This window comes from Callorhinus ursinus, unplaced genomic scaffold (genome assembly GCF_003265705.2).
Source record: "Callorhinus ursinus isolate GAN/ISIS: 27379988/994484 unplaced genomic scaffold, GSC_fseal_2.0 scaffold2, whole genome shotgun sequence".
NCBI classification, from domain to species: Eukaryota; Metazoa; Chordata; class Mammalia; order Carnivora; family Otariidae; genus Callorhinus; species Callorhinus ursinus.
This window is the reverse complement of record NW_027397064.1, coordinates 35,791,876-35,815,520: the sequence shown is the minus strand read 5'-3', so window position 1 is coordinate 35,815,520 and position 23,645 is coordinate 35,791,876. Positions and strand designations below refer to the sequence as shown.

The window sequence follows — 23,645 nt, the reverse complement described above, 5'->3', positions numbered from 1 at the left end:
GAAACTGTTTCTGGAGTCCAAAAGGAGAAAAGTAGTTGTTTTTTTTTTCCTAAACAAACACTTTAGTCTTTAGGTAGCGCTTTTGAGGATTTCTTTCCATAGGAAGACTCTTTCCACTGGAAAAATCATATACTAATGAAAATTGCCAAATATAAAAAAAATTATATTACAATATTTTAATAATAATATTTTATTTAATTACAAAGGAGGACAGTTATGTGGATAATTAGTTTCCTCAACATCCTTAAAATTTAAAATACTCCACAATTAGGCAGCATATGAGAGTAACTATTAACACTTTTACAGGTCCCAAAGTATCCTTAATTTAAAAAAAGAAAAGGCAACAAAACTGATAACTTGATTCATTCAGTGTTATAAATTGCCATTTACCTGAAGTCAAGAACAATTTATAATGGACCAGTTGTAATGAGTGTTTACTGCATTTTACCATCTACAGCTCAGGTAGTATGGTGCACTCATCACAACTGTGAGTCCTGGAATCAGACTGCCTGGCTTCAAATCATGCTTCTAATGCTTACCACAGACGTGATCTTGGGCAAGTTACTTGACCTCTTCCAGTTTCAATTTCCTTCCCTACAAAATGGAGTTAATAATAGTACTTACTTCATGGGCTAGTTATGAAGGTTGAATGAGATAATCTTATCTCATATCTTAACACTATGCTTGGCTAATAGCACAAAATAAATTTGTTAATATGCTTCCATTATAAAACAGTGTTGAGAATAATAATAGGGAGGAAGTGATTCTGCCACCACTCCCATTATTTACAAAATAAACCTGATCACATTTCAGATTCTAGAGAACATAAGCCAGTAAAGATTTCTCAATTACATTGAAGAGTACATATGAAAACTCTCAAAAGGCGGTGGGAAGGGTGCCTTGGTGGCTCAGCCAGTTAAGCACCTGCCTTTGGTTCAGGTCATGATCCCAGAGTCCTGGGATCGAGCCCCACACAGGGAGCCTACTTCTCCCTCTCCCCCTGCCTCTCTCTCAAATAAATAAATAAAATCTTAAAAAAAAAGGGGGAGGATGGATTAGTTTGTAGATCACTAGGATCTCTTGTCTTGTCCTTCTGCCTACTTGTGTTTAAATAGTATACTTCTCGGGCGCCTGGGTGGCTCAGTTGGTTAAGCGACTGCCTTCGGCTCAGGTCATGATCCTGGAGTCCCGGGATCGAGTCTCACATCTGGCTCCCTGCTCAGCGGGGAGTCTACTTCTCCCTCTGACCCTCCCTCCTCTCATGCTCTCTCTCTATCTCATTCTCTCTCTCAAATAAATAAATAAATAAAATCTTTAAAAAAATAGTATACTTCTCAGAAGTGATTTTAACAGAAGAAAATTCCATGGTCCTTCATTCTCATGGATGAGCATGGTTGATGGTAAGCAATTTCAATTTGGCTAAGACAGATGACTCTCACCCAGTGTGACTCATTTGACTATTCACAGTCCTTTCATGCCTGCCATTTCTCATGTCCTCTTTTGTATGGTGGGCTGTGAGCTCCTGGGTGGCAGAAATTGAATATATGAAGTTCACTAGTACCTGTTGCAGTACCTGGAAGATGACTTATTAAGTACTCATTGTATTTATTAAGTGCCTGCTGTATTCCAGGCACTGAACTAGATGCTGGCTGGTACACAAGATGACTAACCATGGCTTCCGCCCTAAAAAAACTCATGGTTCAATGGAGAAGACAGACTTATAAACAGATAATTTCAATACGATTTGGTAGCTGAGATAGAAGTATGCATAGAATGCTACAGAAATCCAAGAGGGGGCCTCTAACTCAGTTTGGAGGATGACATTTGAGCTGTCTCAAAGGATGAATATGCATAAGATAGATAAAGGTGGGGAGCATGTGCCAGGGAAAGGGAAAAGCTTGAGCAATGTCACAGAATCATGAATAGTATGGCATGAACTTGAAGAACATGAAGCAGTTGCAAATTGCTAGAACATAAAATTTGAAACAAGACTGAGCTGTAAGAGAGGGAAGAGCTAAGTTGTAATGGGTCTTATATACCATGCAAAGGGAATTTGGACTTTATTTGTAGGCAACAAGGGAGAATTAAATTATCAAATGGAAAAATCAAAGGAGTAATTTGAAGTAGGCAGGTAACATCACTTTGTATTTTTGATGAATCACTATGGCTGCCTTGAGGAAAATGGTTTTAATGGATCAAGAATGGAGGGAGACCCAGTCAGGAGAGTATTGCTGTAGTCCAATTGAGGGCAGATGATTTAACAAATGAATGAATATGGTACATCATTATGTCCTTAAATATATTTTTTTAAGTCTTTAGTAAAAGAAACTACAGTTCCTTTTGTTCATAATTGAACCATCACTTCCATTTTTCTCTCCAAAATCCAACAAAATAAAATTTTATTGGACACATCATTATCACCCAGAATCCATAGTTTACATCATGATTCACTCTTGGTGTTGTCCATTCTATGGGTTTTGACAAATATATAACAAATATATGTACAGTACCATACAGAATAGTTTCACTGTCCTAAAAATCTGTGCTCCTCCTATTCATCCCACCCTTACTTCTTGCTTAACTCTGATGCATCTGGCAATTATTATATAAAGGGTAAAATATGGATTAAAGTCAGTTTCTCCTACTCTGATATCCAACTGTCACAACCACATTTGTTTCCATAGATAATTTTTTACCAATCATGCTTCCTGAGGCTTGTCATACTTTGAGTACTTGTAGTAATTAGGATACATTTTTGGAATAAATGTTTTCTATCATTGGTCATTTTTTCTGTATGGAATTATACATGTTTGCTGACAATTCTAGATTTCAGGGACAGCTTTCAGTTCTGTATTGCAAATAGGGTTTCCCCAAGTGCAGGCTCGTATGTGGCTGGATATGATGAAGATATATTATCAGTTCTTGTTTGCATTCTATTATGGGCTCACTTAGTCCTTGAATGAATGAATGAACCTTATGAAGAGAGTCTCCAAAACTGGTAGCAAGTTATTCTCATAGTTACTACTCAAGTCTGGATCACTTAAGTTCATTAAAGTCTTAAAGCTTCTAAGAGATAGTTATGTATCATTCAATCTATTCCCTACAAAGTTTTTGCATAATAGTAACTTTTAAATCCAATCTGTTTTATGTGGCCCTGATCCCAAGAAATAAATTCAACAATAATTCAACTAGTTTTTATGGAGCACCAACTATATATGTAGGGCACACGTGGACACAAAGATGAAAAAGCCAATTTATGTTCTCTAGAATTCACAAGCTAGCAGGCCAACACTGAGTTTTAACTAATGCGCTATTAGTCTCATAATGCAGTCAAATTTCCTAAGTAACTAATGACTTATTGAAAGCACTATTTACTTAAAAAAGGCTTTCTTTAATGATTAGAAATGCCACTCATGCATACTTAATAGTTGCGTAGCCTAAGATTTTATTTTGACTTTTTATTTCATTCTACAGTCTGGCTTCTCAACATTACATATTTAAAAATTTTTAATGGCTGTATAATCTTTCAGTGCCCCATAGTTCACAATATTATTCTTTACAAAAAAAATTTTTTAAGGGTGCCTGGGTGGCTCAGTTGGTTGAGTGTCTGCCTTCAGCTCAGATCATGATCCAAGGGTCCTGGGATCCAGCCCCGCCGAGTTGGGGCTCCTTGCTCAGTGGGCAGCCTGCTTCTCCCTCTCCCTCTGCCTGTTGCTCTCCCTGCTTATACTCTGTCAAATAAATAAATAAAATCTTTACTTTTTAAAAAAGATTTTATTTATTTGAGAGAGAGTGACAGTAAGAGAGACCATAGAGGGAGAGGGAGAAGCAGACTCATTGCTGAGCGGAGGGCCTGATGTGGGGCTCAATTCCAGGACCCTGAGATCATCACCTGAGCCCAAGGCAGACGCTTAGCTGACTGAGCCACTCAGGTGCCCCTTATTGAATATTCTTAACTGTTTATTTTTCTAGATCAGAAGTTTTTGAACTATGTATGGAAGAGCCCTCTGGTTCCAAAGAGGGTCAGTTTTGGTGAAGAGAGGGGGCTTTGATCATGAAGGGAGGTCAAGCAGGCAGGGCTCTGGGTCTACCATACCACTCTTTCTTCAAACAGAATAGCTTAACCTTCATTGGTTTCATCAATTTAATATACCAGTAACAAACAATTAAACTCCCATAATTTTCAGAAAATGATGCCATTTACATGATCAATAAGCCATGTGGTTTCTAGGAATAAATCTCCTGAATATAAGCCAGACTTGTATGTATAAAATTATAAAACTTTACTGAATAGCATTAAAGGAGTGGCAGGTAAATGGAGTGATATACATAGTCCTTTTTAGGAACACTTACTACTGTAATTATCTCTCTACCTAGCCCTTGACACCTGTTGTTGAGTTATAGATTTAATGCAATGGTGATCTTAGCCCCAAAAGGTTTTTTGCATGCAATCACTCAAGTTGATTTTATGTGGAAGATAAAAAGACAAGAATGTCTAAGATACTTCTTTTTTGTTTTTAAAAAGATATTTATTTATTTATTTATTTATTTATTTATTTATTTATTTATTTATTTATAAAGCACAGGGAGAGGGAGAGAGAGAACCTTAGCAAGGAGCTGGATGCAGGGCTCAATCTCACTACCCTGAGATCATGACCAGAGCCGATATCCAGAGTCGGGTGTTTAACTGAGCCACCCAGGCGCCCCTAACCTACTTCTGAAGAAGAATAAGGAGGGGATATTAAGACTACATATTAAGATTTATTATAAAGTTATAGTAATTAAATCTGTTTTTAGCAAGGCATAGACCAATTAACCAATACAATAGAACAAAGAGCCTAGAAACAGAAGCCTGCATATGTGGAAATATAATATATGATGGAAGTGGCATGGCAGATCAGTGGAGAAATGGAGCTGGGACAATTTATCATCTATATGGGGATGAAATTGGATCCCCACCTTGTATCATATAAAAATTTCAATTTTAGGGCACCTGGGTGGCTCAGTTGGTTAAGTGACTGCCTTTGGCTCAGGTCATGATCCTGGAGTCCCGGGATCGAGTCCCACATCGGGCTCCCTGCTCAGCGGGGGGGTCTGCTTCTCCCTCTGACCCTCTTCCCTCTCATGCTCTCTGTCTCTCATTCTCTCTCTCTCAAATAAATAAATAAAATCTTTAAAAAAAATTTCAATTTTACATGAAGAATTTGAACATCAAAAGCAAACTTTACATTTTTTATGTGAAAATATGGATATATATTTATTCTAATATCAGAGTACTAAAAAGTATTTTTAAAGCAAAATAAAATCAGAAAATAATCACAATCATAAAATGACAAGCATAAGATAAATTTTGATAAATTCTACTATATTAAAATTAAGAACTTCTATTCATTAAGAAGTTTAATGTGAAAAGACAATATACAGTTTGGTATATGATATTTATAAAATATCAACCAATAAAGGAACAGCATCAAGAATATATAAGAACCTTCTGAAAATAAAGAAAAAGACAAGTCAATAGAAAGACACAAAATACAAAGAGGCAGTTCACAGGCAAAGAAACATATATGGTTAATAAACACACAGAGATGCTTAGCTTCTTCTATTTCAGTAACTGCAAATTAAGATCACAGTGAGATAGCATTGTATTGTGGTAAAATATACTTAAAATTTATCATTTTAACCATTTTAAAGTGTACAATTCAATGGCGTTAAGTACATTCACAATATTGTATAATGATCATCACTATCTAGTTTCAGATTTCTTTCATCACCCCAAGAGGAAAACCCATATCTTTTAGGCTTTCACTCTCCATTCCAACTTTCCCCTAGTTCCTGGCAACCACTAATATCCTTTCCATCTCTATGCATTTATCTATTCTGGATATTTCATATAAATGGAATCTGCAATATGCAGTCTTTTGTGTCTGGTTTCTTTTATTTATTTTTAAAAGATTTTATTTATTTATTTGTCAGAGAGAGAGAGAGCGTGAGTGAGCATGAGCAGGGGGAGCGGCAGGCAGAGGGAGAAGCAGGCTCCCTGCTGAGCAAGGAGCCTGATGGAGGGCTCGATTCCCCGACCCTAGAATCATAACCTGGGCTGAAGGCAGACACTTCACCAACTGAGCCACCCAGGCGTCCCTGGTTTCTTTTATTTAGTATAATGTTTTAAAGGTTTACCTAAGCATGCACCAGCGCTTCATTCCTTTTTATGGCTAAATAATATTGTATTGTATGGATATACCATATTTGTTTATCCATTCATCAGATAATAGACATTTGGAGTGTTTCTACCTTTTGGCTATTGTGTGTAATGTTTCTATGAACATAAGTGAGATAATATTTTATACTTATGTAACTGGCCAAAAATTAAGGAGCTAATATCAAGTATTGGAAAGACCTCTTCAATGGTATCTTGCTGATGGGGATGTAAATTTGTTTAACCATTTTGGAAAACATCTTAGCATTATCTTGTGAAATTGAACTTTCGTATCCTCTATGATCCAGCAATATTACTCCTAAATATATACCTAGAGAAACTTTAGCATGTAAGTATCAGGAGATTTATACAAGAAAGTTAATAGTAGTACTGTTCCTAAGAGCAAACAATTTGAACCCTTCAGATGTCCAACAATAGCCATTTCTTTCAAGGAATCTGCTATAAAGGGAAGGAAAGTAATGGAGCAGTAGTGGTGGTTGAGAGTTTCTTTCTTTCTTTCTTTTTTTAAAGATTTTATTTATTTATTTGACAGAGAGAGGGAACACAAGCAAGGGGAGCGGCAGGCAGAGGGAGAGGGAGGAGCAGGCTCCCTGCTGAGCAGGGAGCCCGATGCGGGGGCTCGATTCCAGGACCCTGGGATCATGACCTGAGCCGAAGCAGATGTTTAACCGATTGAGCCACCCCGGCGCAACCTAGAGTTTTTTCTCTTTAAAACAGGAGAAAAACTAGCATATTTTTATGCTAAAGAATTGATTACATGGAAAAGGGGTGGCGTGGGGGGTGTGGAGAGTTACTGGAAAACTTGATTTCTTAGACATTTAGCCTGGATTTATCTCCTTTTCTGGAGGGTGCTGTACATACCCTCCAGTTTTAGTTTTTACCTATTCTTCACTTTCCTTTCCTAAGCTGCTGGATCAGATAGAGTGTATCAACTAAGTACTCAAAGAATATTTGTGTTACCTATTGTACTTGTTTAGAGAATTTGATTGCTCTACTTTCCAAATCACCACACAAATCCGATCCAACTTACCAAATGCCTCCATTCACAAATTATTATTCAGCAGTCAAAATGAAGTAACTAGAGTTACAGAAAGAAACATGGATGAATCTTAGTAACAAAACGAGTGAAAATAGTGGAAGAAGACCACAGTAGCATGAAATCTTTTCTTAAGACTGTTTAAATACAAGCAAAATTAAACAATATGTTGCTTAGACATACTATGTATATAACATGAATGCAAAAGTACAGAATTTAGGATAATAATGACCTCTGGGAGGAAGACAAGACAGGATTTTCTCCACATAGATCTAAATCATTGGTAATCTTCTAGTTAAGTGGTTCTCAAACTTGAATGTGCATCAGAATCACCTGGGGAGCTCATTAAAACCTGGATGGCTGGGTTCCACCCCCAGAATAGGTGGGGTGGGGGGGGCGGGGTGTGAGGCCTAAGAATATGCATTTCTAACAAGGTCCCAGGTTCTGCTAATGCTGCTCTTTTGTAACCACAGTTAGAGAACCACTTCTAGTTGTTAGGTTGGGTTGTGGGTTCACAGGTGTTGTATTGCATTTTATTATTAAATGAACATAGTATGTAAATGAAAAAAAAATCGCCAATCGTAGACCAAAGATGAGTGTTTCACGAAGCAAGGATTAATATTAATCCAATTCTGGTCTCCGGAGGCATCCACCCCAAAAGAACTAGGGTCCCATTACTAAAAGCAAACTTGAAAAACACTGCTGTAGAAGAACTGCAAGACCACTTCAAATGAAAATTACAAACAACTACTTTGAGAAATAAAGTTGAAGGTTGATTTTTCCTTGCCAATGACAACAGACTGCATTTCACCTCTCTGGATCTCAATAATCTTTGGCAAAGACTTGGCACATAAATCTACTTCCTTGGTTGATTCAACAAAAATTGTGTTTAAAGATTTCCATTAGTTTGCTGATTCTTATTCTTCCCTCAGCGCTTTAGGTAATTATTTTTCTTCTTTTCTCACTCCTCCTTCCAGATTTATTGTGTCCGCTTGGTTCTGAGATAAAATTTAGATGGTATTTCAAATCCCTGTGTTGACCACGGCGTATGTAGAGTGCATACTCTTGTTGTCCTGCAACGTGCCAGCCACTGACTGGGGTTTGAAAGATGTCTGAATATAAAATTCTTGCCCCAACAAACAAGTCGGCCTAGAGAGGAAAACAGATCCACAAATACAAAATTACAAAAACCAAAGCGGGGCACACAAGATGTTATACAAAAATCTGCTTTCATAAGCTCTCCTAAACCCTGTTCCTTTAAGCCATCTTTCTCCTGCGCTTCCACTTTCACAACCACGACGTCCAGGGCGGGGGCTGAGGCGGGGGGGGGGGGGCGGCCGGCCGACAGAGGGCCGGCGCTCGGGGCCCCAACTCATTGGCTTTCCAGCCGGCCGGAAGCGGCGATACGCCCCGGCTGCGCATGCGCCCCTCACACGTGCTGCCAGAACGCCCCCTCCGCAGCTGCGGCCCGGCCGGCATCATGCTGCGAATTTCTGTCCTGCGGCTGCTAGGACGCCCGGGAACGAGTGGAGTCTCGCTCCTGGAGTATTCCAGCCCACGCCACTACAGTTCGGGCCCTCTCGGTGCCCGCGACGATGCTCGCGGCGCGCGCGCCTTCTTCACGACACCCATTTTCTACGTGAACGCGGCGCCGCACATCGGACACCTGTATTCGGCGCTACTGGCAGACGCCCTGTGCCGCCACCGTCGCCTCCGAGTTCCCAGCGCTGCCGCAACGCGATTCTCCACTGGTACCGACGAGCATGGCCTCAAGATTCAGCAAGCAGCAGCCGCTGCGGGCCTGGCCCCCACCGAGCTGTGCGACCGAGTGTCTGCCCAGTTCCAGCAGCTTTTTCGGGAGGCTGGGATCTCCTCCACCGACTTTATCCGCACCACGGAAGCCCGGCACCGGATCGCTGTGCAGCATTTCTGGGGACTGCTGAAGGCCCGGGGTCTGCTCTATAAGGGGCTCTATGAAGGTTGGTATTGCGCCTCCGAAGAGTGCTTCCTGCCTGAGGCCAAGGTCACCCGGCAGTCGGGTTCGTCAGGGGACTCGTGTCCTGTATCTCTAGAGAGTGGGCATCCCGTATCCTGGACCAAGGAAGAAAACTACATTTTCAGGCTTTCTCAGTTCCGAGAGCCGCTTCAGCGGTGGCTGCGGGGCGACCCTCAGGCAATCACTCCCGAGCCATTTCATCGCGCAGTTCTTGAGTGGCTGGAGGAGGAGCTGCCGGACCTTTCTGTCTCTCGAAAGAGCAGCCACTTGCATTGGGGCATTCCTGTGCCCGGGGACGATTCGCAGACCATCTACGTATGGCTAGATGCCTTGGTCAACTACCTTACTGTAATTGGCTACCCAAATGCTGAGTTTAAATCTTGGTGGCCAAGCACCTCTCATATCATAGGCAAGGACATTCTTAAATTCCATGCTATCTATTGGCCTGCCCTCCTTTTAGGGGCCGGCATGAGCCCACCACACCGCATCTATGTCCATTCTCACTGGACGGTCTGTGGCCAAAAGATGTCTAAAAGCTTGGGTAACGTGGTGGATCCCAGGACTTGTCTTGATCGCTATACTGTGGATGGCTTCCGATACTTTCTTCTTCGGCAGGGCGTCCCCAACTGGGACTGCGATTACTATGATGAAAAGGTGGTTAAGTTGCTAGATTCTGAGCTGGCAGATGCTTTGGGAGGTCTCCTGAACCGGTGCACTGCCAAAAGAATAAATCCTTCTGGGACCTACCCGGTTTTCTGCACTACCTGCTTTCCCAGTGAGCCAGGGTTGGTGGGGCCATCAGTTCGTGCTCAAGCAGAGGACTATGCTTTGGTCAACGCAGTGGCCACTTTGCCCAGGCAGGTAGCTGACCACTATGATAACTTTCAGATCTATAAGGCTCTGGAGGCAGTGTCCAGCTGTGTCCGGCAAACTAATGGCTTTGTCCAAAGGCATGCACCATGGAAGTTGAACTGGGAGAGCCCAGTGGATGCCCCCTGGCTGGGTACTGTGCTTCACGTGGCCTTGGAATGTTTGCGAGTCTTTGGAACTTTGCTCCAGCCTGTCACCCCAAACCTAGCTGATAAGCTGCTATCCAGGTTGGGGGTCTCTGCCACAGAGAGGGGCCTTGGAGAGCTCTGTTTCTTGCCTCGATTCTGTGGACATCCATGTCCTTTTGAAGGGAGGAGGCTGGGACCTGAAACTGGGCTCTTATTTCCAAGACTAGACCAGTCCAGGGCCTGGCTGGTAAAAGCCCATAGGACCTAGAAATTTAGTTCTTAATCAGCTTGTGGTAAAAAAGCAAATGTGTTATCTTCTTATTTTGCATTTTCAGGAAAGTTATACTAATGTTTTCTAAAGTGTTGCATCATATGAGCACATAATGTCCTTGTGAAAAGAGGTTTGTCGCCTTTCAGGTGCCTACCCCCTACTCTTCGGTTTCCCTGTGCCCATTAACCACTATTCTTTGTACACCAGTGTCTCTAAGATGTCTTCAGGGTAAAGATGGGTAGGAGAAAACTTTGCTGATATTATTCCTTCTCATTGTGCCTCCTTCCAAGCCACAGTTAATGTTATTTGCCCAGACTACCTCTTAAGGCTTTTCATTGGCCTGGCCTCTGCTGGACAAATTAGTGAAGAGTGGGGGTTGGAGGCCCCCTACCTCAGCTTTTAGTAGTCCAACTTTGTTATATATGTTGGGTTTCCTCTTAGAAAGAGATTCTTTTATTAAACCTTTAAAAACCAGTGTCCTGGATTAGATGGTTTTTGCCCATGTTTATGTTTTCAGTTCCTACAACTATAACTGTACTTTTTTAGTTAATAGTCTAGTAGTTGTGCTTTGTAACATTACACTTCAACCAGTAGATGGCCCTAAAGTCTCACATATTTAATTATTTGACATTGACATTTCAGAATATTTAGAATAAATTAGTTTTCTGCTTTCTAATTATGCAGAATTTAAATTTAAGGAAGAAATTTTATTGCTTTTCCTAAAATAAGGGATGACTGTAGCCATTACTGTTTTACATAAAGTAATAAAAAAAGATCAGAATCCTGTTTTTTTCAAACTACTGAAAAAGGACATTTACTCTATTAAATGTTTAGTAAGCTAATAAGTAAATGTATCAAATTTGTTTGGACTATCTGTGATAAATTATAAAGCTCTCGAGGTAGTTGGTATGTTAAAATTTTTAAACTTTAATAACATTAGGTTTACAGATAATGATTTAAAAATCTGTAAACGGTTCAAAATAGTTACATTTTCTTTTTATTTCTTGATCATAATTTTGTCACCACATATATAATTTACCTTATATGATTTCTTTTGGTCAATCAGAATCTATAATACAATATAGACATTGTGTGAATAGTTCTAAATGTTAATACATTTATTTTCAAGTACTTTTTACTGATTATTTCTTTTGCTTTGTTAAGTTATTAAAGTTTAAAAGTTTGTGAGTACCTTATTCAGATCTGTTCTGTTGAATTTGTTGAAGGTGATGGTGAAGGGAGGAAATGATCAATGCTCCAGGAATCTCAAACTGGATTTAGGGATCTCTCCAAGGCTCCATAAGAGAACATCACAGAGAAGATATTAAGGTATCAATTTATACAATGACTACAACACAGAAAGCCAGCTTTATATCTCATAGGTGATTGGACAGCTAGGCCAAAGTTTAAAATGAGAACTTGCCTTGAAAAATCCATTCTAAGCATGGTAGCAAGAGTGAAGGCTCACTATTAAGTAAACTGTTGTGCTGAAAGTTCCCCCAGATTTATTCTAGGTGCTACTATTCAGTTCCAGTTTCTTTTTATTAATCAGTGTGGTGAGAGATTTCTGGTTGCTTGGAAACATTGCTTAGAAAAGAATGCTTGAAGGCATTCTAAAGATGGAAGGACCATTTCTACAAATGTTCCTTCAGACACTCCTTGTTCTTCATAATGGAATCCTTGGCTTTCCACGTGACGTTCTAGTTACATGCTGGGATTAGTAGGGCTGATTACTGGGGCCTTTGAGGGAGTATAATATTTGCTAGGGATGGATGGAGTAGAGTGGTGAAAGAGATGAGATGTGTTTATATGAATGAACAAAAACAGACTTGGAAAACCAGTGGAATGATAACCTCTGCCTTTGAAGTCCCCTTACAGCAATCTTACTGAACCTATCATGAAAGGAGAGACAGTGTCTTCCACTTGAATGTTCTTTCCTATGGCCTAGTGCTAGTCAATACACTGGACCTTGGCTTTCCGGGTGTTAATGGAGTTCCTTTCGTGCAGTCTGTCATTTGTACGGGCATTTAACTGGCTACCAGAATATTTATGGTACCACAGGGCACAAGAAAATAGAGGAAACAAAGAGGAGAGGACATAATTAATACAGAAGACAGATACTTTTGAGTGAAGAAGTATGGATCTAAGTTACTCTGTGGTGATATGGAAGGTGAACCAATTGGATTCTCTGTTGGAGGCAAGATAGACAAAGGAGATGGCCTTTGGGTTCTTAGTGGATGTGTTCGGTTTGATCCAGCAGTTTAGGAATGGCAAGTGGAGAACAGGTGAAACTTAAAACTGGAGGGGCATGTATTTTTTAGAGAGGGCATCTTGTGGATCCCTTGACAGAAAGGAGGTTTCTCCCAAATTACTACCTTGAGGCTCTTAATATTCATTTTGGGGTATTCTTGGGGGCAGAGTTGCAGAAGGTGATAGAGCAGGTGTTCACAAGATGTCAGATTAAAGTAATATGTCAACTTAGTAGGCTACACTCCTATCAATGAAATCATGCTAGAAGTTGTGGTCAATGTATATGTTAGGTGGCATCACTGTTTATGAGAGCCATTCTACAAGTGAACTCAGAGATTAGGTACCTCAGAAGTCAGAAGACCCATGGAGATCAAGAATAGGCAGGAACAATAAATAGATACAATTTCTGATTTCACTGAAATCTCAAAGTTATTCCGAAGTAGGCCTCATTATTTTTCTTAACCTGTATGACCTCTATAGGGGCTGAGAAAAGCCTGATAAGTTGAATATTAAGTTGATGTCAAAGTACTCAAGAAAGCCTAGGCCGGAACGTGGGCTGTAAGACGCATTTTTTTTTTGCACAATTGTAGGTGTGGTTGGGACATAGCTCTTTATTTTTAAGTAATCTTTACAACCAACATGGCGGTCAAACTTCCAACCCCAAGATCAAGAATCGCATGCTCTGAATGAGCCAGCCAGGTAGCCTGGGAAATAGCTCTTTAGATCTGGGAAGTTCCAAGACTGAAGTAAAGCCAGTGGTTAGTCAGGCTGTGGGCCTCCAACTAGGATCCTTATAATCAGGAAGTAGCTTGGATAGCAGGTGGCAGTACCAAGTATTCAGCAGATTCCTCCATAGGCATTATGGTAGGGATGGTTTCCTGGATCTCTGACTGCCCCACACCTGGTAAGTTGCATTTTTGGCCTGCATTAGTGTAACCCTGAGTTATGGGGGAGGCCATGCCTCTTGACTAATACTTAGTCCATAAAGCTGCTATATGATGATCTAAAATTGTCTCCTGGAGGCAATTCCCCACTATCCATAGTTCTACCAGATATAGATCAACTGTTCTTGTTGGTGAAGTCTGGGGTACTGTAAACCTGGGTGAGTCCTTGCCCTCATCCTTTGCCTTAGTGACTAATATGAGTGGACCTATAAGGGTTTAGACATAGTGACAGCCATGTGTCTATTTTGCAGCAAAGGTTTACTAATCCTGACAGCTTGGAGGGAGCTAGGGCATAGATTGGGGTAATCAAGAGCACAGGTTAGGGGGATCAGTTTTAGAAGAAAGGCTTTGAGTCCCTTGCAGAATTAAAACAGTATGAAATACGTCATTTCAACACAACAGCTAGCTGGTGCTGACCCTTCCTCTTAAAGGAGCTTTGTGTAGCATTGGTTAACTTTTATCAATAGGAATACACCAAATTTGGGGGTTAATATTGCTGGAAGGGCCAAACGGTAACAACCAAGCTAATAACGATTAATAAGTGGGGATCTGAACCTTCCAAGAGGAATGTCTTACTCTTTTTTGAGACAGAGGATAAGAGAAACCCAGCCTAAGCTACTTTCCTCTATCACTAAGAACTACTTTGAGCTGAGGGGAAGGGACTAACCAGTTTATAGGTGAAATTGCTGCTTTGTCTTAGTTTTTTGGTAGTCCTGGGTTACCCAGTACAGATCCTGTGAATTAAGAGAACCATCTAATAGGGAATAGTTGATCACATTTAAAATACCCTGCTTAAGATTATATCACCTTGGGGTACTTGGGTGGCTCAGTTGGTTAAGCAGCTGCCTTCGGCTCAGGTCATGACCCCAGGACCCTGGGATCAAGCCCTATGTCGGGCTCCCTGCTCAGCGGAGAGCCTACTTCTCCCTCTGCCTGCTTGTATACTCTCTCTGTCAAATAAATAAAATCTTTAAAAAATATTTAAAAAAAGATAATATCACATTAATCAGTTTCTACTTGCATTTTCATGATGAAGAAAGGGAATTGGGAAGCGCTACATAAGAGGATCTTCCTGGGGCACCTGGGTGGCTCAGTCATTAAGCGTCTGCCTTTGGCTCAGGTCATGATCCCGGGGTCCTGGGATTGAGTCCCGCATCAGGCTCCCTGCTTGGCGGGAAGCCTGCTTCTCCCTCTCCCACTCCCCCTGCTTGTGTTCCCTCTCTCGCTCTCTGTCAAATAAATAAATAAAATCTTAGAAAAAAAAAGGATCTTCCTATGGCACTGACAATTAGAAATAATATACTGTCTACTGTGCCTCTTTTCATGAATAGCTATTGATAGTTTTAGCCATACTTGCATCTTCAAAGTAAGGTGAGACTAAGTACAGAAGTTCCATCCTTGGCTATTAACAATTTCACCCGCATTTGGTTTATGGCATAGATTACTCACCATAGATTTTAAAGTCCACAGCTCCTCACTTAAGAACGGGAAGGTATGAGATGTCAGGATGTTTCAGGAAACCAAGTGTGCCATCTGCAAGAAGAAAATTAGAGCTCCCAGGAGAGATGGGCCCTGCTTTCAAGTTATGAAGGATTTTTGGATGAAACATCTGCAGAGATCCTCGGACTCACTGGGTAAGCTGGAGGGACAGCTCTAGGAATAACTGGAAATGGATGATGCCACCTTTCTTAGTGTATGGCATGGGGAAAATGGTACTATCCTTACTGTGCTACCGTTCCTAAGGCCATGCCTTGTGCATGTACCCTTCATTAGTTGACAGTCACTGGATTATGGGATTTAACATGAAGATAAACCTTCAAAAACTAGTTTATGATTGTTAAAGATTAGAATTTCTGTTTTCTTAGTACATTGAATAAAAATACAACTACACATTTTTCCTCAAAATATTTTAAAAAGTGTAATAACTTACTTTGGAAAACATTAAATAAGATAGTTTCAGTAATTTGGTTTCCTTTGAGCTAGTCTAGAAGAGTCTCTTGGTTAAAAAGCTAAATATTAAAGATATAAAGTTAAGAATGTTACACACTTTGGGTTAAATCACTAAAATAATACAAATAGAATGTATTTCTTTCAAGCCAGATGAAAAATGTTAAAACTCAATCCAACAGAAGACAGGAAGGAGAAAAATGAAAAATATGGAAAAAGAAAACCCATAATAAGACGTAGAAATAAGTATAATTACAAATATTTTAGAATTGTAATAAATATCACAGGATGAATCTTTCAAAAGACAGCAATGTTCATGCTTGAATTAAAAAGTTAGCTATATGTAGTTAAAAAGTATATACTTAGAAAATGAGACATGAAGAAACACTAGGCGTATAAATAAACCAAAAGAAAGTTGGTACTGTAACATTAATAGTAGATAGTCTATATAGAGGGAAAACCATTACTAAAGATAGAGTGAGACTCAATATAAAGGAATAATGCACCAACAGGATATAACAATTAGGAACTTGTATGATCTAACAACATAGTCTCAAAAGGTAAAAGGATAAAATTGAAAATAACAAATGTTAAAGTCTGCAAAAAAATGAAATCACCATTCATGAGTTCAGAGAGGTTAGGCAATGAGAAAGTAAAAATTTAAACTAGACATTAGTACTTCAGTCTTTAATGTTCACTACCAAGTGTATCATTACTGCTAAGTGTAGAAAAAAATAAAAATTTTATAGCAGGTGAGGTTTTATGACTCTAAAACTTTGACTATTTCCATATACGCCTCTGAAAATATCTTGCTTTTTAAATAGAAATGTTAGCAAATATACCTGTTCAGTAAGTCCTCTCTTTGGATTAAGAGGGGAGAATCCCATGGTCATAATTTTGCCACATTTTTTCATTGTTAGTTCACAGTAACAAACAAAGGTGAAGGGAGAGAACCAGTGGTTCTATGTTCCTTGACTGTGTTCTCTCATTTTTTTTCCCCATCAACTCTGAAGTATTTTTCTTTCTCTGTTTAGTTGGGGCACAGAGAGATTAAGTAATTTGGCTAGGTTATAGCTTGTAAAACAGAAGAGCCTGGACTCAGATTTGTCTTGATGCCAGAGCTGCAGCACCAACACCACAACCAACACAATCATAGAGTATACTAAGGGCATTGTATTGTGGGAAAGAGGAAGTAGTATAATCAGAGCCAAAGATCTGAGGATGAAAAGTCTCAATAAGAACCCTTAATTGAAATAAAGCAATGAGTGTTTCAAGATGAGGAATTATTCTTGGTAGCTAGATTATGAAATCGATGAGTGCCAACACAGAAACTTAGGAAAAATACTCACCTTTATCATGAAATATATTTCTCTCTTGCTTTCATCATGAAGTATGATGTATTTCTCTCTTGCTTTCAATAGTTTCCTTTATATCCTAAGCCTGCTTATGTGTGCTGGTGTAAATTGTTAAATATTTCAATAACTATAGTCTCTTTTTCTTTTTCCTTAAGATTATTTTGTTATTTTCAGAACACTGTTCCAAATTCTTGAATCCAACAGTTCTCTAAATAAAAGTATGCTGTCATAAATTTATGAATCTAAGTATTTTGAAATACCATTTTACTAATACTATAAGTACACATTTATCTCTAAACATGAAAACATGCCAATATTCAAAAGTTTTATTTGAATTGACTATTATAGTAACCAAGCCAGAGAATTTTATTAGAGCTTACAAACACCGAAACTTTTTCATTTCATACATACAGTTTTAAAACAAGTGACTTATGAAAAGACTCATCTATTTACTAACAGTTTAAGTTCTATGAATTTACTGAACATTTATTACTGTATTCTTAGGTCTTTCCTAATAAGCCTGCAGAAACCAGATTAAATGCCCTTTGACTCCAGTTATTACCAAAGCAAATACCACCCTGTTAGCTAAAATGCTACATATTGAATAATTCCTGGTAAATTATTTCATACATGACAGTGAAGACATGTTCTAACTTCCCCTAATTAGAGATTTTATTATGAACTGCACAAAATGTCATATTTTACATTTTTAATGAAACATAGCTATTATCTTGGACATATGCTACACCCTTGAAGAAGTGTGATGAAACTTATTTTTATATGGATCTTTAAGCTATCATTTAAATTTTAGTTTTATAAAAATGTATAAAAAAGTATTAAAGTCCTTGCTAACTTGGAAGCCAAGAACACCTACATCTTTATTCTATGTTTTAAATAATTTCTTCAGAGCTATGTTTAAATTCAAGTTACAAAGTCCAAGTTAGCAAGGCATGATGGGTACTTTTTCAGTATTTTTTGCATGGTAGATTATGACTTGTTAATACAATCAGACTGGTGTATTATAAAAAATATATAGCATTTATAAATAAACTCTTAAAAATATATATATAGAATTTTTTAGGTTGTCTTTGAAAGTCACTTACTGAAGCAATTTATAAAGGCTTTCATTAAGCAAAGAATCTTCAGTCCTGAATTTACTGCATTAACTTTTTATATTTAAATTTCTGTAAAACTTATTTTATGGAAACTCCCTACATTTTTTAAAAAGCAAACATTTTATTCCTGAGTTCAGTTTCATTTTATAACTCATCACTGGAATGTAATTAAATAAATCAAGTAACAATGTGTAAGAAGCCTATTTTGGTATTAGAGAAGAAAAATGTAAGCACTGAAATGAATTATTGAAAATATGTATGGTTCATTGCATGAAAACTGATGGTTGGATTTTCACACCATTTAAAATATGGAGGGAGTATTTTTTGCTGAATATAAAGGAAAAAAATTTTAACATTCATTGTGACATTGTGTGACCTAGCATTAAAAAATAATTTGTTAGTTAATAATCCTCAAACTAGAAATATTTTTTATTTAAATGTTGCCCACATAAAAATCAGCCTCTAGGAGGTAGTTAATTTATAGCAAATTTTAAATAAAACATTTTTGTTTTATTGTAACTGATGTCATAAAATTAGTTTTCTATCCTAAGGAGACTATATAGGACTTCTTCCTTTTTCCATAATCTATGGAGACCATCTAAAAGTAGAGCTATCCATTCTGGAGCACAAAAGCCAATATAAATGTATAACTAACTGTGTGTAGCTAAGTGTAAAAATTAGAAAATCAACCTGATCTCAGAAAAGCAAAGGAAAAACTGCTTAACATCAAGAGTAGTGAGAAGGGGACTAGCCAAGGTCAACCAAGTTATCAAAACCCATCATTAGTAAGTCTGTAGAGGTAGATGTTTTAAATACTCATAAGTGAAGGTAGATTAAGTTTGATCTCAAGAGTTTTAAACAAGTCATTCTCTAAAGATAGACACATAGGGCACAGGCATAAAAATCTAACTGGTAAAACGTTGCTGAATTTATTTTCATTTTTCCTTTGGCATAGACATTTAGGATATTATATGTGTTATTTTAATTGAAAGCTATTCTCATAAACAGTTGGATATAGCCTGAATAAAATAATCCTAAGTTTAACTTTAATAGTCAGCATTTAGATAGTACAGAAAAAATTTACTTGTATTGGTATCTTTTAAAAATAATTTGCACAATAGGTCAGATAATAAGGATTTTAGAAAGTTTATGTGTTGCTAAAAATATTTAAGTGTATATACTGTATATAGTTTGCTTGCTTTGGTACCAAAGTTAGACATGTTAAAAACAAAGATCCTAAATATGATTATCAAGAAACACATTGAAAGTATTAAAACCATCTCAAATTGTTGATGTATACTTTAAAATTATTATCCTTTAGATGTTTTCTCTAAAACAGCAAAGGAAAAAAATACACTTTTTTGGTAATACTTTTTGTGTTAAGTATTTCCTTTATATAGTATCATTGGTCATTTCAGAACTGTATGAGACTAAGGATGAAAGTTTATAGTCTCTATATCTTTGTCCATTTTGATATCCTGATTTGTAGCAAAAAGGACCTTGATAGTTAAAAGCTAAAACATTTATCTCTTTAAGGTATTAAATTTGTTTTTGCTATTATTGGTATCTTACATTCTCTGTAAAATAAGAGCCAAATATCACAGTTGAAACATAACAGCGTTTTGGTTTTTTTTTTTTGTTTTGTTTTATATTAATGACTTTCATACCATCTCCATTTTTCTGTAATTTATATCTGGAGAGAAAAATGAAGTAATATTAATATAATCTTTATGGAATTGAATGAATGCTCTGTGAAAGTGTATCAGTACGTTTTGGTAAGGAGTACAATTGCCTAAAATAAATTAGCTAAGAAAAATACTTCAAATAGAAATCTTTCTTTGAAGGAAAATGCAATTACTCTTGGACTCTTGAAATTTACAAAAGTTTTAGAACAAAAATGCCTTGGTATATACTGAATAAGCCTGAATAACAAATATAGGATTAAAATGAAAATGCCAGACAAGTGGAGTATTAAATAGAATATTTCATGATATTTTTGACTAGGGCTCTAATTAGAGAATACTGGACCTTAACACATAGCATGTTACTTTCAGAATAAAGGTAGCAAAATAAAATATTCTTATTAGATGGAGTGGACTTAGGATGTGCCAGAATAATTAATATGACCATGCTATTACATTTTATCTTCCACCTAAATATTTTAGCATAGAAACATTTTGACAATATACTCAAAAAGTAGATACATCAGTGGATAATTATTATCCTTTATGAGGCAAGATAAAAAAATTAAGTTATAATGCGTTATCTTTCTAACATTATAAGAAGGTTTTAATATATAATATTATATATATAATAATAATATATATAATTCTTACTCTTTTCCAACAGAAGTGAAACTAGCTTTAGTTTTTATAGTATACATGAAATTAAAAAGTGAAAAAATAAGACTTTTCTACTATTGTGCAATCAAATTTCAATAAATGCTAGAATAAATTTACATGTAGTCAATTTAAGTGTTGCTTATTTATATAACTTTTAATTGTTTTATTATCAATCCGGTTTTGTATATAAGGAATATAATGTTTTTACAGAAGAAAGTTGGGATATATATTAAACAGCATTTAAAGAAAAGTTGGCATGGCCATTTTTTAATTTTAAAAAGTTCTACCTAGTGCTCCATTTTTTAATTATAAAAAACTTTCAATTCTGAAAGAGCAGACAGTCATAGCTTCTTTGTATTTAAAAGATGAAATATAATGTTATGGGTTAAGTTTTATTCAAAGTTAACGTTTTGAAAGCCTAGAAACCTCACAAACTAAGACGTGAATGAAAGATAAAAAGGAATAATGATAGTGTCACAGTGTTAAAGGAAGAAATATGTATTGAATCTGACATGATATATGCAGTGAATACTTACATACTTGCTAAGATGCTATAAGAACCCTTATACTTTTGGTATGAATGACAAAAGAGGGCCAGAAATAGAGGTATCTTTATATTTAAGAATAGTGTCTACTCTGGTCATAGTAACTGGTATAAAATAAATGGTCATAATATGACAGATTTCCAGATACTATATATATATATAAATTATCTTTTACATATATTAATATCTGTCAAAATTTCTCCTATAAATCTAGAGTTTGAACTGTTTTATAAAAAATATTTAATGTAAGTGAAATATACACAAACCTAAATACAGCAAAGTCAAAATGATGTAGAAGCTAGAATCTTCTACATACATTATCTCTGTAGCAAGAAGTGTTTTTTTGAATTTGCCATATTTCAGTAAATGGCCTGTTGCTATGTATATTCTGTATATGCTATGGTTATGTCTACAAATATGAAACATTTGGAATAAATCTGAAAAATCCAAACACCAAAAATGTTTTTAAGTGCTTATATAGACATTATCATGTTGATAAGATAGCCAGATGATGACCAAATTTTTCAAACTTTCTCAAAATACTTGTTTTATAGATACAACCTTTGTTCTCTTTGTTACAAATTATAAGTCTAGTTACTTAAATGTGTGTGAATTAATAAAGGAAACCATGATTTTATCCTGCACCTCCAATGTTCTGGCTACTAAGGTTTCTTTAATGCCCTTAAAAAAGCAAAAACATTTTATGTTAGGCACATCCAAACCCCTCATATTTGTTACCAGACCACACATGGGGCTAGTTGTTTTCTATTATTCGATAATCTAAGACTCTACTTAACAGAATCAGTAGAGGAAGGTGGAGTAAGAATTGAATCCTCTGCTCTGAAATTGGATGAAATTGTGGGCTTCAGTAATATCGAGGTTGCAAACCTACAGATGAAGGTTGAGAAAAGCTTCTCACAGAATGTACCTTCGTTCCTATTAAGAGATTTAAAGAAAATTAGGGTTTTAATGCATTTTAAATGGCTCTTAATTTATAATTACTTAAGGGAAAAATTAAAAAAATAGTATTAACTGGGCCTGGATTCTGAGGAGAGGTGTGCCTTAAGAAATTCCCACTATAAAGAGTGGGCTACCTTAAAACCTGCTGGGGGACCAAGCTGTATCCTAGGGCTTTAACAAAAACTCACTACAAAGGATCTGAGAACGGCCATATCTAATGGTATTTCTAAATTATTAGGTTATACTTCCTTTGTGTCACCCTGAACTTTGGTAAAGATATGCTTCAAAGGAAAATTTATATACTTAGTTATATATAAATTAGATCCTATGGTTGAGAAAGCAACTATCCAGAGAAAATCAGGGAATTATTAATAAACTTTCATATTACTAGAGTAACATTTTATCCTGTTAAGTAAAACATCCAATGAACAGAATGTGTTCCAACAAATGATTTTTTTATTTGATCCACCACTGAACATAGTGATTGTTAGAAGATACTGCTTTGGTCAAGATAGTTGAGAATAGGAAAATTTCAGCTAAGGTGTTTTTATAATGAGTAAATGCCTACTTTAGAGCATCAGTGTTTAGCCAAATACTTTTGCCTAAAAATCTCATCATTTGTACTGCTTTAAATTATCTGTGTTTGAATGTTGTGATTCAAGAGGAGTGCATGCATCAAGCCTGAGTTTATCTAATAAAGCTGATTAAAACTTCAGAAATAGCATGAAGGCTAAGTCAGTTGCCCAGCCTGAATCTGACAACAGAAATTTAATGTCAAGTGTTCAAGTACTTCTTCTAAAAACTTAAATAGCAACTTATATATAGTTAGGGGAAATGAACTGAAGCTTCTAATATAAAAGGTAAAATTTCTCCAAAGAGGCATAGTTGATTATATATTCTGCTTTCTGTGATTTGGGCACAGATGCCACTCTACTGACCTAGCAAGACTCTGAGCATGTCTACTAACAATGTAACAACTTGCAATGTAACTTGTAACAACTATAAGAATAGGTCAATTATCAGGAGTAAGTCATAAAAACAATAGATAATTTTATGGTGTATCAAACCTAAATGCTTCTAGGGTTAAAATGTTTTTAAATTGTAGGGTTACACTTCAGGATAATTTGTGAAGGTTTAAAATAGTCTAACCAGAAAAGAAACATTTATAAAGTATTATAAGTTAAAGATAGTTACCAAAAACAGTGTTTGAGAAACTCACTCCAATGAGGACATGCTGTACCTAACCTTAGGCACTGTTTAAATTTTTGAGCTAAGGAAACTTTAGTAGGCAATTATGATAATGATCCCTTTATCTTAGAATCACACATTTTATCAGTATAAAGAGTGGCATGAGTTTGGCCCTTGTATTAAGATGTAAAAAAAGAAAACTAGTCCTTTCTCAAAATGGCAAACAATACATGGAGGGTCTATACAAAGACTGATAAATGTCTACATTGCAGTTATTAGCAAGAAGAATGGAAAGGAAGAAAAGCAACCAAAGGCTTATTTGTTTTTGTTGGTGGACTTTATGCTTCCAAAAACGCGTGGAAATGGCCACGTTCCCAAAATATAGAGTAGATGGCACCACTTATAGGTATCTTTAGCTATCAGAGGGATTAAAATTTTCAGAGGTAACTTAAAAGGTCCTTCTTCTCACCTTGTGTTC

At 36.8% G+C, this 23,645-nt stretch overlaps 3 protein-coding genes across 7 annotated transcripts in view; 1 reads left to right on the top strand and 2 right to left on the bottom strand.

The window, feature by feature from the left end:
- Positions 1–11,802, bottom strand: part of RFTN2 (raftlin family member 2) — a 78,500-nt gene extending 66,698 nt beyond the window's left edge. The window contains exons 1-2 of the mRNA XM_025894070.2: positions 11,714–11,802; positions 540–594 (exon numbers count right to left, since the gene is read on the bottom strand). The gene's annotated coding sequence lies outside the window, so the exon portion shown is untranslated. The remainder of the gene's footprint in view (positions 1–539; positions 595–11,713) is intronic.
- MARS2 (methionyl-tRNA synthetase 2, mitochondrial) overlaps positions 8,705–23,645 on the top strand; it is a 69,641-nt gene continuing 54,700 nt past the window's right edge. For all 3 annotated transcript variants that reach the window (XM_025894052.2, XM_073880650.1, XM_073880646.1), the window contains exon 1: positions 8,705–11,850. In XM_025894052.2, the coding sequence (XP_025749837.1) occupies positions 8,737–10,518 (1,782 nt within the window). In that variant the 5' untranslated portion in view covers positions 8,705–8,736 and the 3' untranslated portion in view covers positions 10,519–11,850. The remainder of the gene's footprint in view (positions 11,851–23,645) is intronic.
- Positions 17,084–23,645, bottom strand: part of BOLL (boule homolog, RNA binding protein) — a 57,094-nt gene continuing 50,532 nt past the window's right edge. For 2 of the 3 annotated variants that reach the window (XM_073880659.1, XM_073880653.1), the window contains one exon: positions 21,636–21,955. The gene's annotated coding sequence lies outside the window, so the exon portion shown is untranslated. Of the gene's footprint in view, positions 17,226–21,635; positions 21,956–23,645 lie in introns of those variants that run through there. The other variant, XM_073880655.1, reaches the window with a different exon arrangement.